Consider the following 14,135-nt stretch of genomic DNA (forward strand, 5'->3'; position numbering starts at 1 on the left):
TTGCTTTCAAATTATCCACCTCGCTCTTATATAGCACATTTCATTGGTAGATCTCAAAGCACTTTACAAAGGAGGTCAGTATAATTATCCCCATTTTACAGATGGGGAAACTGAGACACACAGAGGTAAAGTGGCTTGCCATGATCATTCAGCCAGCCAGTAGGAATAGAAAGGAGTCCATTTTCCAGCAATTATCTACTCATAGATCAGGTCATCTGTTCCCTGCATAGAAGCTCAGCAGAATTCATTTAGAGCATTCCTATGGATCTGTTGTTTCCCAAAGTAAAGTATCATTTCAAAGACATTTGTCCACTAGTGAGCCTTCTGTTTTCAAGCAACTTAATATTAATAGGTTTCAGAGTAGCAGCCGTGTTAGTCTGTATTCGCAAAAAGAAAAGGAGTACTTGTGGCACCTTAGAGACTAAGGAATTTATCTTAGCTTAAGCTTTCGTGAGCTACAGCTCACTTCATTTATTTGGGTATCCTCTATCATATAAACAGGAAAAAGAACAAAAGAATGGAGATTTCACAAACTCCTTACTACAGGATTAACAGCAGCAAACATTCAAAAGATGAAAGGAGAGGCTGGGTTTTTTGGGGGTGAGAGGGTGGGGTGAAACAAATCCACAAATTAATCCCTTACTTTTGTGGCAATCGTTGAATGTGGTAGCATGTGGGGATATCATTTTGGATGCATAATATTAAAAATACTCCTTTTTGCAGAAAGTCAATGTCGAAAACAAGGTATTAAATGTGAAGAAAAGATTTTAGCAGCAATTGTGTCAAGGTATCGAAAACCAACTAAATTATTAATAATTAAGAACACCTGGATAATATTAGGTCAGTCTAAATCCCCAAAAGGGATCTTTTCTTTCTAAAATTAAGAATTGAGTGCAGATTCTGAACAAGCAGTTTTGTTAACATTGGGACACTATCATTGTCTCAGTACGCCAGCCATAAAAAATCTTAGTCAAATCGGTGTACTGAGAATCAAGGAGCAGATGGTTAATTTTCTAGCCAGTCCAATTAACATGATAAAGGCCTTGCAAGCAATTAAAATTCAGTCAGAGAAAGTTCCTGGGCATGACAGGTTTTCAATAATCTCAGATCTCTGTGTTTGAGCCAGTATAGATATTTTTACATATGACTAATGACTCATATACTAAGGACAAACTTTTAGAGAAAAGCCAATTATTTTGGTATATTAAAAGGAAAGTTATCCTACAGCCTGCTCATCAGACAGACCAATCACAGAAGTTCTTCATTAATGTTAACTAGCAGGTTTCTTCTAAGATGCTTGCTGCTGGGCAGGAAGGGATATTACAACAGCCATTAGTAATAATTTGTACCAATCCAAATATATTTAATGAAAGAGTGCTTCCAGTTATCACTGAAAACATGGAGATCAATAAGATTAATGCTTTATTCATGCCTGTCAGTGCTGAGAGAGCATTCCGTTGTGTGAAGCCATATTTTAAGTCGGACTTACAACATACATTTGGTTTCAGTGATGGTTAATGTCTTACAGCAAGAGCTTTTGGCTTCAGTAGCAATTCTATAGACTTGCCATCTTTGTATTCACAATGGGATTGACCGTAACATTCTTTCCCCCTGTTTAATTTATTTATAGAACCTTTGGCAGAAAGGATTAAAACCTTTCTCCAATATTTCACTTGGTAGTTAAGAGAAAGAGATGGTTGCATAATGGTGGGGAAAATATATCCCATGTCCCTGCTCAAACCCATTAACACCTAAACTGCCAGCTCCTTGATGACCACATTTTTAAAGTTATCTATCTAGTATTGCTAACAGAAGTTTGTTTTTTTGATGGACTCACACTGACGAGGACACTTTGGGGGCAGAATGATCTACAGTCCAAGGCCTCTTTTCTTCTCCTGATATTTGCAAACAAAATATTTCTGTTTGAGAGAGAGAGAGATTTGTATGTAAAAATAATTCCCCAAGCAAGCAAGTTGCTTAACTCAACTACATGTTTAAAAATCCATGGGATGCCGTAGGCTACATTCTCAACAAATGTTCTTTTCAACTTCATCTACTATGGGTGAACCCAGCTTTGATCCTATTTAATTCTGATACCCTGGGAAAGTCTAGGCTCCAGAGGTCCTACGTTGAACTCTGAAAAGTATGATGTGCTGTGAAAAGAGCTAAAAATATCACAGGTTTACCTAGGATCACTTGTAATTGAACCATCTACCCTTCTAAGTGTCAAAATTTGATTCCCTAATTTTCAGGATCTGACAGCTGCAGCCAACAGCTTGCCAGCTTTGCCCCTATGTTCATTGTATTTCTGTTTGAAGTACTTAAAAGATTTCACAATCCCTGCAGCAGACAGATAATTTAGCTCTAGCGTTTTGTAGTTTGATATCCAATGAATTGGTCCTTCCCTGCTGTTGCCTGTAAATTCCATCCGGCTGTGCAACTTCTTGAACTAGTTGCGACTGGAAAGCTGTATGGTCCTTTTCATGATTAGAGGAGAAGGCAAAACACTGGCTCCCAAAAACATAAGCCAGGATTGACCTTTCAGTGGATGAAGAGCTAAGAAGACCTCAGCTGAAGATACAATTGCTGGTCTGAGAATCTAGGCAAAGAAGGTATTAATTTGAATGCCAAATCCAGCGAGTGCCATGCCATAAGGGGATACAGCAGCACTAGAGAGAGCAATTTGATAATAAATAATTAAAGATGTAAGATCACAGACATTAATGCCTAAGTATAAGAGGAAAAGAACATGTTGATTTTACTACAGGACTTGGGAAGAAGATAGTTGTCTTAATAGCTAGCATTATCATTAAGACTCCATTTAATCCCTTTAAAAATCATGTACAAATACAAAAAGGAGAGGTGGAGATGTATGTCCCCGTGGGCACTCCACTTCAGATGCGCACGCATCATGTGCCTTTGATAGGAGATTTTTCATACCAGTGCCCATTTGGCCCATGGATGTGCCCTATATATCCTTGTGCCCCATATGGAGACTATCTAGGGCTGTGCAAGCGAACTGCCCTCAGTTCCCTCTCTACCGCAAAGTCCCACAGAGGAAACGCTGAAGCAAAGGGGAGGAGGGCAGGTAATGAAGCACCCATAGAGACACACGTCTCAAAGAACTCCAGTTATTGCACAAGGTAAGTAATCTCTCCTTCTTCTTCTAGTCTCCCTGTGGGTGCTGCACTTCAGGTGACTCCCAAGCAATAACCCCTTAAGGAGGTCGGAGTTTTGGAAGAGTCCATCAGAAAATAACTACATCGGCTACTGCAGCATCTGATCTTGCAGCATGAACCAAGCATAATGGGTGGGAAACATATGCACCAACAATCATGTTGCAGCATTGCAGATTTCAGCAACTAGAATGTCCTTGAGTATGGCTACAGATGCAGATTGTGATTTAGTAGAATGTCCAGTCATTTGTTGGGGAGGTAGAACCTCAGGGGAACCATAAACAGGCAATAATGCATCCAGAGATCCATTTAGAAAGTCTCTGAGTGAAGATAAAGACTCCACTAGACTTATCTGCAATAGAAACAAAGAGTCTAGGAGTCTTCCCGAATGGCCTAGTTCTGTCCAAGTAAAAGGCTGATGGGCTCTTAACATCTAGCATGTGCAAAGTAGATTCCTGTGTAGATTGATGTAGCTTAGGAAAGAAAACTGGAAGGTGAATAGTTTGTTTAATGCAAAACTCAGAAGAAACCTTAGGTAAAAATTTTGGATGGGGTCGTAATGATACCTTCTCCTTGGAGAACACAATAAATGGAGAGCCTGCCATTAGAGTCCCCATTTCCCCAACTCTTTGAGCAGAAGTGATGGCCATCAAAAAGGCCATCTTCACAGACAGATGTAGCAGTGAGCACAAGAATGTGTGGCTGAAAGGGCTGTTTGGTTGAAAGGGCTGCTTGGTGAGCTGGTTAAGAACAAAGTTGAGATCCCGAAGTGACATAGGGGCTCTAATCTACAGACAAAGATTCATAAGGCTTTTCAGGAATCTCGTTGTGATTGGATGAGTGAACATCAAGAAACCGTATATTGGCATGTGGAAAGCTGTTATTGCCACTAAATGAACCTCGAGGGAACTCAGAAAGCCCTGACATTTCCAACTCCAAGAAGTAATCCAGGACTGTGGAAAACGATGATGGGGCAGGTGTAAGATGGTGCCAGTTACACCAGAAACGATATCTTCTCCATTTCTGAAAATAAGTGTATCTTGTAGATTCCTTTCTGCTAGTTAAAAGTACATTTTGTACTCCCGATGAACACAGGCCGCCTCTTAATCCCGAGAACCATTGAGAAACCATGATTGTAGTTGCAGAACATTCAGAGTGGTGTGAAGTGTTTGACTTGCATCCTGAGATAACAGTCGAGGATTGCTCAGGAGCCACCATGGAAGGCAAGAGTTGTGTTTGATGAGGTAAGGAAACCAAACCTGTCTTGGCAAAGCTGGTGCAATCAATCCAAATGAGCTTGGCTTGGTCCCGTGAGGACGTTTAAAGCGGTGGAGCTAGAGGATATGCATGCAATGAAGAAAGCAACTTCTAGAGATTGGGGATCGAGTCCCCATTTAGAACAGAATTTCCTGCCCTTTGTGTTGGCTGCCATGGCTGAAAGGTTAGAGGAGACTAACCTCTGGAAATTCCCAAGCTAGGAATATTTAGGAATAAAATTCCCAAGCTGAGGTTTCAAGAGGCCAACTCCCATTCATAATTTAGGGAGAAATGTCTGCTGAGGTTGTCTGTCCATGGTTTTGTAAACCCATCAGGTAAGAAGCTGAGATGACTATTTGGCTGGCTATGAATAAATTCCAACACTTTATCGCTTCAGTGCAGAGCAAGGGGGGAACGTGCTCCACCCTGATGATTGATATAATACATGCAAGTTATGTTGTCTGTCATGATCTTAATGGACTTGTTTTTGAGTAGGGGAAGAAAGAGAAGACAAGCATTTCTGACCGCTCTTAACTCCAACAGATTAATATGCATGTGTTTTCCTGTTGTGAGCATTTGCCTTGGACTGTGTGAGGACTCAAATGTGCTCCCCATCCCAAGAGGGAAGTGTCTGATGTTAACATGACCATAGGGGGATTGTGGTTGAATGGGACTCCTGCACAAACATTGGAAGGATTCTTCTACCAGGTGAGTCTCTAAGGTGCCACAAGTACTCCTTTTCTTTTTGCGAATACAGACTAACATGGCTGCTACTCTGAAATCTACCAGGTGAGCGCCTGAAGGACTCAGCTGGGTACAGACACCTGTTTGCTCAGATTGTGTTTGTTGGGTACACAACTGTCGTGAGCCACTCCTGGAGACATCAAGGATGCAACCTAGCATTTTGTGTCACAAAAACGCAAGCTGCCATGTGTCCCAGCAGTTGCAAACATGTCCTTGGCTGGCCTGAGCTGCATTCTTTGGATAAGGTTCTTTAGAACAAGGAACCTGTCAGGAGGGAGGTAAACTCTGCCCTTAATTGAATCCAGAAACACTCCTATAAACAGTATTCGCTGTGTAGGAATCAAGATTGATTTCAAGATTTATCTATAGGCCTAGACTTTGAAATAGTGAAGTTGCTGTTTGAACTCACCTTCTGATAAGACCAACCTTTGAGGAGCCAGTTATTGAAGTAGAGAAAGACGGTTATTCCTAGATGATGGAGGTACGCAGCTACAACAGCCATGGTTTTTGAGAACTCCCTTGGGGTGGAAGACAGGATGAAGGGTAGGACCCGGTACTAGTAATAGTTGTGATCAGTGTGAAATGAAGAAATCTTTGTGAGAGGGATGAATAGCTACATGGAAGTAGTCATCTTTGAGGTCAAGGATCTCAAACCAGTCCCCAGATTCCAGGGAGGGAATTATACCTGGTAGGAACACCATCCTGAATTTCAAATGTCTTAAGATGCTTATTCAATTGTCTGAGATCTAGTATTGGCCTCCAGAAAATATCTTGAGTAGAACCCTTTCCCCCTGGTTGAAATAGAACTGGTACTATGGTCCCTAGTCTTAGGATTGATGAGATCTCCTGTGTCAGTAGATGATTGTGAGAGGTATGGGTACTTGAAGAGGGATGGGAAAGGGGGGTGGGACAGTGGGATGGAGGTAAATCAGATATTATAACCTGATGTAATGGGCTCTAGTACCCATCTGTCCGATGTTACAGCCTCCCATGTTTGATGGAATAGAGAGAGATGATGCCCAAATTGAGCAAGGAGGGGCTGTGCCATGCAGCTGAGAAACTCCGGTTATTGTGTGGTTTGGACTCTTGACCAAACCATCAAAACTGGTGTTTGGATGATGTTGATGGCTTGGATGATGCAGTCAAGGTACTTGCAGACTTCTTTTTAGAAAATCTTAACCTCTTAGCTGGTGGTTCTGGTGGCCTATGTAAGGCTGAAAATTGAGCAAGGCAGGATCTTGGCACCAACTGGGACCTGCTAAATTTTCTCTTACTTGTAGGTGTGTATATCCCTAAAGACCTAAGTGTTGCCCTGGAATCCTTTAGTGTATGAAGCGAGTTGTCTGTGTTGTCTACAAAGAGCTTGTGGCCCTCTACATGTAAATTTTTCATAGTTGATTGTACTTCCTGGAGAAACCAGGCAACTGAAGCCAGGAAGCTCATTTCATTACTACTGTGGTGGAAATAGACCTAGCTCCAGTGTTCGCTGCACCAACTGAATCCTGCGGAGATGTCTTTGCCAAGAGCTGACCTTCCTTTATTATGCTGTTAAACTGTTCTCAGTGTTCCTGAGAGTGTCCTCAGTGTTTAATGCTCAATGAAAGCATTAAATTTCTCATAGTTCAGGTAGTCATATTTTGACATTAATGCCTGGTGATTGACTCTTCTGAACTGTAACATTGCCAAAGAGTAGCTTTTACATCCCAAAAGATGCAGACATTTCTGGTCCTTATATGGGGTAGCTTTTTGGGCATGTTGCTTGCTCCTTTCATTCACTGCATCCACGACCAGAGTATTTGGTTCTAGATGAGAAAATAATAATTCAGAATCCCTGTCCAGGATGTAGTATTTTTTATTGTCCTGCTTGCAAGTGGGGGCACTGCTGGAGTCTGCCAGATGGTCTTGGCTGGCTCAAGAAGGCCTTCATTAATTGGCAATCTGTCCAGGAGCTTGTGATGGGAATCTTGGACTTTTTGTAGGGGAATTTGCAGGGTGTCAGCAACCAACTTCATCAGGTTCTGGAATTGCCAAAAGTCATCATTTAATGACAGCAGTGGTGGCATTACTGCCTCATCAGATGATGATGAAGATATACTTGTAAGCAAAGGTAACCTCCGTGTCTGCTCTTGCTCCTCAAAGGTCTCCTCTGCTGACTGAGAGTGAAGGGGAGGGATGGGGACTGAATTGGGCCCCCTCAAAATTGGTGGTGGTGGTATACTGCACATGAATCCCAGTAAAGCCAATGAGGAGGACTATAAGGCATGTGGGGAGGTATCCTTTGTTGGTTGTCCCAAGTGTTAATAGGCAGGCGTCTGGTATCCTGCCTTTCTTGCAAGTGCATTGGGGAACATCTCCTGGAGTATATTGGAGAGCCTTCAATGGAAAGTTCCAAATCTGAGTCAGAATGCTCCTCCACATATTGTACAGGAGGTGACAATCCTGCTTCATGGATAGTATAAGTTGGGGAGGAGGTAGGTCTTTCAAAAACATGAGCAGTCGGTGACCAGGCAGATCTTGGCACTGAGAGGTGTCTGGAGGTTACAAGGAGGGGTGACTCAGACTCATTCGGTACCAAGAGGTCTTTAGTATAGTGGAACTCCTGAGGTACCAAGAGCACAACAGAACTTGGTAAGGGCACTGATGATGTTCCCGATGCTGTTGTCCGAAGTGCTGTACTCAGGGTATCATGGATTCCACTAAAGCAGTTCTCTTGGCAACAGAAGTCTTTGGTACCGAGCCATGAGGAATGGGACTTAGTTGAAGTCTTAGAGTGCTTTATGGTACCCGAAGTGCTCGGTGCCTCACTTGCACCTCTCTTGGGGTCTGAGGTCTCTGGTGATGGAATCTTCTTTGAGGAGTAACTCTCTGTCCTGCTCCTCTAATCCTCTCCTTAGTCTGAGTGGGAAGCTCTTGGTACTGCCAGCACAGTTATTGGTACCTCACTCATGGAGAGTATTGGAAACCAGGTTCTCAATGCCGCCATCACTTTGGAAGCTTTCAGTGATCATGATCTTTACATCAATGGGGCATTAAGAGAACAGGAGGGACTCTGTACAACAGGGGGCTCTCCGCACCTGGGTCTACAGCTGATCTTAAGGCCTGCTCCATCACTAAGAGACTATACTTTATTTCCTTGTTTTTACAGGATCTTCCCTTAGAAGAAGTGCAGATCTTGCACTTGCTGGGGATATGAGAGTCTCCAAAACAATGTATGTACTGGGAATGCCCATCGGCCATCACCAAGGGGGACGGCTTCTTGAAACAAGAAACATCCCAGACAGAAGAAAAATTTGTTTGGACCCCTCAATAGGGGAAAAATTAAAACATAATTATACACACACATTTTTAAGAAAAGAAAAGCACGAACAACCATTCCAACAACTATAAGGTTATTAACTAAATATACTACTACTAAAGAACTAACTACTAATGCAAAGCACAAATAGGCACACACTAAACTCCAACTCTGGTTGAAGATGGTTGAGAAGGAACTGAGGTCAGTTTGCCCATGCAGCCCTATATAGCCTCAATATGGGGCACGAGAATAGGTAGGGCGCATGTGCAGGTCAAACTGGCACTGCTACCATAAAGTCGCAGGGCGCATGCTCACCTGAAGTGGAGCACCCACAGGGACACTACTCAAAGAAGAATCTATGTTATTGAAATATTAAGCTTGCACAAGTAAGCATTCAGTTGCTAGAAAGTGCAAAAGTTAAGGTTGGTTGTGAAACCTCACTCTGTCCCCACTGAACATATACATTACAGTACAGTCTACAAGCCTGATTCACCACTACATTACTCAAGTTTAGCCTTAGATTCACACTGGCGTGAAGATGGAGTTACACACTGGTGAATCAGGCATTATAAATTTATGAGCACATCATCTTAGATCCCAAGGTGTATTTAAGGTTGGCTAGATAAGTGGTGAGCCGAGATCTCTGCTTAACGTACAATAACTTTTGCCTAATCCTCTCCTTCCCCCACATATGTTTGCCCTGTCCACTGGTCCTGTCTTAGCATAATTTAGACTGCAAGTTCCTTGGCGTCAGGATCATCTTTCAATGGGTGTTTGTACAGTGCTAACACAATGGGACCCCAGTTCTGGATCGGGGTTCTTAGGCACTACTGCAATACTAATAAAAAATAAAAAGAATAAGATTGTAGAAAAATTGTATTATATCGTGATTCATTATTGAGAAATAGTGTGCGTTCCCTTGGCTCTGCACCAAAACCTGTTTTCTGTAAAACAGGAAGTATATTAAAAAAAAAAAAAAAAAAAGGCAGCAGGCACTTTTTCCAAAATAGCGGTGGCTCCTAAAATGAAGACTTAAGAAGATGTGAAAAGCAAAATAAAAGAGCATATCTGAACACAGACAACACATCTTATGTACAAATATTCTCTTCAGCTTTTCCATCTTGGGCCATATCCCTTGCTCCATGCTATGACCCAGCCATGCAACCTGAATATTTTGTCACCGAATGTCTTTCTGGTACCTGAAACAAAGCACCCTGATTTACTGTATTACCTGACTGTCTAACAATTCCTGGATAAAAACAAATTGTTCCTGTCAGATGTTGCCACAACATGAAGTTTCTTTCATTTACTGTACAGTACATAGGTTTCAGAGTAACAGCCATGTTAGTCTGTATTCGCAAAAAGAAAAGGAGTACTTGTGGCACCTTAGAGACTAACCAATTTATTTGAGCATAAGCTTTCGTGAGCTACAGCTCACTTCATCGGATGCATACTGTGGAAACTGCAGAAGACATTATATACACAGAGACCATGAAACAATACCTCCTCCCACCCCACTCTCCTGCTGGTAAATGGTCTCTGTGTATATAATGTCTTCTGCAGTTTCCACAGTATGCATCCGATGAAGTGAGCTGTAGCTCACAAAAGCTTATGCTCAAATAAATTGGTTAGTCTCTAAGGTGCCACAAGTACTCCTTTTCTTTTTGTGCAGTACATAGATATGCAGTATTTTCCTGGAGATAAGACAGAGTGTTTGTGGATATCTCTTTTGTAAAAAATTGCTGCTGAGTAATTAATCATTTATTTCTGAATACTGGGGATGTCATGAAGCACAGATTGCCTGCTTCCAAATTTTATTTAAAAAGCTGTCTGATTTTGACAAGCTGGACCCTGGGGCTAAAGAGCTGATGGTGGTGAGAAATCCAATCCTGTGGTTTTGTTATTACTATTACTCATATAGCACCATAGATATGCCTAGTGCTTTACAAGACAGGAAAGAGCTGACAGCCTAAAGCCTTGATCCTGCAGATTTACTTGGGTCTTGCTAACATGAGTATTCTACTGGAGTCAACCGAACCATTCACTGTACTAAACACTACCCTGGATAGGAAGTTCCTGTTGTTGCCTCCACCTGTTTTCAGCATGATTTAGGGAGCAGGTGGGAAAAGAGCAAGTGGGAAGGCAGTACGAACAAGCAAGTTGCACTAGAGTAATGTGTCCCTCTTGAGGAGTAAACAGTTATTTTATTACTTATGGAAGAGAATAAACATGCACAGGTGCACACACGCACGTGCACATACACATACTTTTAGTGTGTAAGGCTCCTTTGAAGGAAAAGTGATTTTTGAGGAGGGAGTTAATGGAGGAGCCATGGCTGATGGGATCCAGATGGGAGTTCCCCACACAGAGTAATACATAAGGGCTTGTCTACACTGGCACTTTACAGCACTGCAACTTTCTCACTCAGGGGTGTGAAAAAACACCCCCCTGAGCGCAGCAAGTTTCAGCGCTGTAAAGCGCCAGTGTAGACAGTGCCCCAGCGCTGGGAGCCACACTCTCAGCACGGGTAGCTACGCCCCTCGTGGAGGTGGGTTTTTTAGAGCACCGGGAGAGCTCTCTCCCAACACCCTGCCGCGACTACACAAGCCACGTTAAATCACTGCCGCGGCAGCGCTTTAGCGTTGCCCAGTGTTCCCTCTAATTTTTGGCAGGCCGTGTGTGCAAAAAATTTCTTCTGTGCAAATTGTTGTGCTTCTGTGCAAATTTTTGTGCGCGCAGTGTTTCGCTGTGCACACACGCGCACAGCTTAGAGGGAACAGTGGTTGCCAGTGTAGACTAGCCCTTTCTTAAGAAGGCAAGATGTGGGCAAGATGTGGGAAAAGATCACTAAGGATCACTCCAGTATGGGCTAAGCAAAGAACATATGCAGGAGAGTGAAAAGAAACAAGAGGTAAGAAGGTGGATTCAGCTAAGGCAGGCTTTGTCTTACTGATTCTGCCTGCCTCTGCTCCCTCAATATGGGTGACAGTTTTTTCCACATGAGAGGAAGTGTAAAATCGGGAAAGTCAATTTGGCATGGCAACAAGCTGTTGCCCAGCTACAGCAGCCTGACACTTCACAAATCTCCTAAGAAGAAAAAGCTTCTTTGAGGTGTGCAGCTTCAAATAAAGCTTTGCCTGCGCCAAACTGAATGTAGAGTCAAAATCTGTGTTACAAATAAACTTCAAGTGGGTCTGGGAGAACAGAAAGGAAAAAAAAAAAGAAAAAGTAAAACGTATCTGGATAATGAACAAATGGTATTAAATCATGTTTCATGTCATTGCTGATCATTTCACTCTATGATGATGTGTCCTAAAGAGAATAAAATGTAAATTTGTGGATTTTTTTATTGTACATCCCTTAGCAAAGTGAACTACCTGACTTATCTGATTTCTGATTACTTGTGACTGAACCATGATTATTAGCAAGACCAAACACCATTATTTATTATCATTCCAACGATGAGATGGACTCTGACATTATTTTGACATGTGACACTAAAAGGCTAAGAGATACCAACTCTAGTTCACATTATATGTGAATATTTATACACGATTTGGGTAAAACATTAACAACCTGAAAATAGCTGCAAATCAAATGTTTTAAAAGCTTTGTTGTAGTATAAACTATGGAAAATATTGTTATTTATCTGATTGCGTGAAGTTAAAAGAAAAGTCTTAGAACAGTCTTTGGTATCAAATTCTAAATTATACTTCGCAAGAAAGTAGATACCTAATTTAGTTACAACATTGTCATTTTCTTTGATGTGAACATTCCATAAAATGTTGGTAAGCTACTCTAGTAACTGTTACCAAATTGTAAAGTTCAACTGGAAATACTCCATCTTTTACCTTCTCTCATCCTCCCCAACCCCATTGCTACCTCAGCTCACCTCATCACCTTTCAAAACTTCTGTGCCATCCAACTCACGGGCCTGGTTTGCTTTCTGTAACATTTGCCTCTCCATGTTTGACATCTCCTCCTTGGCAGCCTGAAGCTCTTCTGCCTTGGCTTCTTTCTTCCGAGAAATTATGGATGCCTGTGGGATTATCAGATGTCAATTTGGATGAGCAAAGTAAAAAGTGCACTTGGTCACCCATGGTTAACCATCAATAAAATCTAACTGTTAAATTTTAAAATTCAGGTGGGGTAAAATTGAGACTGTAAAGAAAATAGTAGGGAGGAAATTGACTATTAAGGAGAAAATTTCATTGTTAACATGCCCCTTTGTAGGTATACTGGAAGTAAATAATAACAACAGTAGAAGTGGATTAAATCCTGAATCCATTTTGGTCAATTGCAAAATTCTGATTGACTTCACTGGAACCAGGATTTCACCCAGAGCACTTATGTTCCAGATTCACGTTAAACATTTATATTTCAGATTAATGTTAATATTTTTACATTTAGCTTTAATTTCTGTAACTTAATTTTTAATTTGCATTAAAGAAAAAGAGGTGTAGACTACTGTTGCTAAGTTTAATTTGTTTAGTCTTTTTTGTGCATACGTAAAATGCACTAAGCAGGCTTAACTGGAAAGGTATCCAAGATTTTGCAAGATTTCAAAATGTCATAATATGGATTTTTATAAAAGCTACATATTTCTGTAGGTTGGAGTTAACTAGCAACAGAACAGAGCCATTAAATCTGTGCAACCTAGAAAAAGACAACGAGGAAAGGAATAAAGGATTACAGGTTATTTCACCCTTTTGAGCCTCACAGAGATAGATTGGTTTTTAAATGAAAGTTTCACACCATGTATACTATATAGTATTTTTAGTGTTGCCTAACATTTCATGGAAAAATTAATGTGTTTAAGAACATAGGTGTAAAACAGATTAGAAAAATAAAGTATTTTTATATCAGAATTTTTTTTTCCCAAGAATCAAACACTAAAGTTATAACATGCAACCTAGTGTTTTTGGTATATTGAAATAAAATATAGCCACAAAGGTATCTTCAATGCTAGCTTCTCCTCACTGGACTAAAGGAACATCTTTTTTTCTAAATATATATCAGAGGTGATTCTGCCTACATGACATCTCAGCTCTTAGCTTCTTAAGATTATCCACAGAGACAAACTGTGGTGAATACATGTGATGATTTTGTAAAGTTGACTATACTAATTGTGGAACTGAGCAGAGAATTTCACTCAAGCTGAATTCCTGGAATGTTTGCCTCATAGAACATCAGAGCTTTATATTAGTAGCCAGATGGTTTTTTGTACAATACATTATATAGCATGCTTCTCTTGGGCAACAAAACACAAACACAAAGACGAAATACTTCAGATCACATTTGCAACTAAAAATAATATACATTCTACCATTAAATTACAATTTTTACCCAATAAATTTGAAAAATATTTTTCCGTAACTGTAGAAATGGTCATGAACAATGCCAGTAAAATTCAAAGTCACACAGGTTATTGGGAAATAAATCTACTATTTTACTATATAAGCCCTAGAAATGGTCAAATTTCATAAATTTTGGTCTATAATGTGTGGATTTATCATGTCTTGACCAGGAGCATTTGTGTTTTGCTTTCTTTTCACTTTAAGTCTGTAACATATGTTCTGAAATAGAGACAACTGGGAAAATGCTATGATACATGGTCACACACAAGAAATGGGATATGACTGGTAGTAAGAACTGCAGTGATT

The 14,135-nt window shown here is 40.8% G+C and overlaps 1 protein-coding gene and 1 long non-coding RNA gene across 4 annotated transcripts in view; one reads left to right on the plus strand and one right to left on the minus strand.

The window, feature by feature from the left end:
* Positions 1-14,135, minus strand: part of IFT81 (intraflagellar transport 81) — a 60,770-nt gene that overhangs the window by 20,209 nt on the left and 26,426 nt on the right. For all 3 annotated transcript variants that reach the window (XM_074972606.1, XM_074972605.1, XM_074972607.1), the window contains exon 11: positions 12,365-12,511. In XM_074972606.1, the coding sequence (XP_074828707.1) occupies positions 12,365-12,511 (147 nt within the window). The remainder of the gene's footprint in view (positions 1-12,364; positions 12,512-14,135) is intronic.
* LOC141999375 (uncharacterized) lies at positions 4,362-9,427 on the plus strand. The gene is made up of 3 exons (XR_012642000.1): positions 4,362-4,420; positions 4,977-5,141; positions 8,323-9,427. It is a non-coding gene; the product is annotated as an uncharacterized LOC141999375 (long non-coding RNA).

Source organism: Natator depressus, chromosome 15 (assembly GCF_965152275.1).
Source record: "Natator depressus isolate rNatDep1 chromosome 15, rNatDep2.hap1, whole genome shotgun sequence".
Lineage (NCBI taxonomy): Eukaryota > Metazoa > Chordata > Testudines > Cheloniidae > Natator > Natator depressus.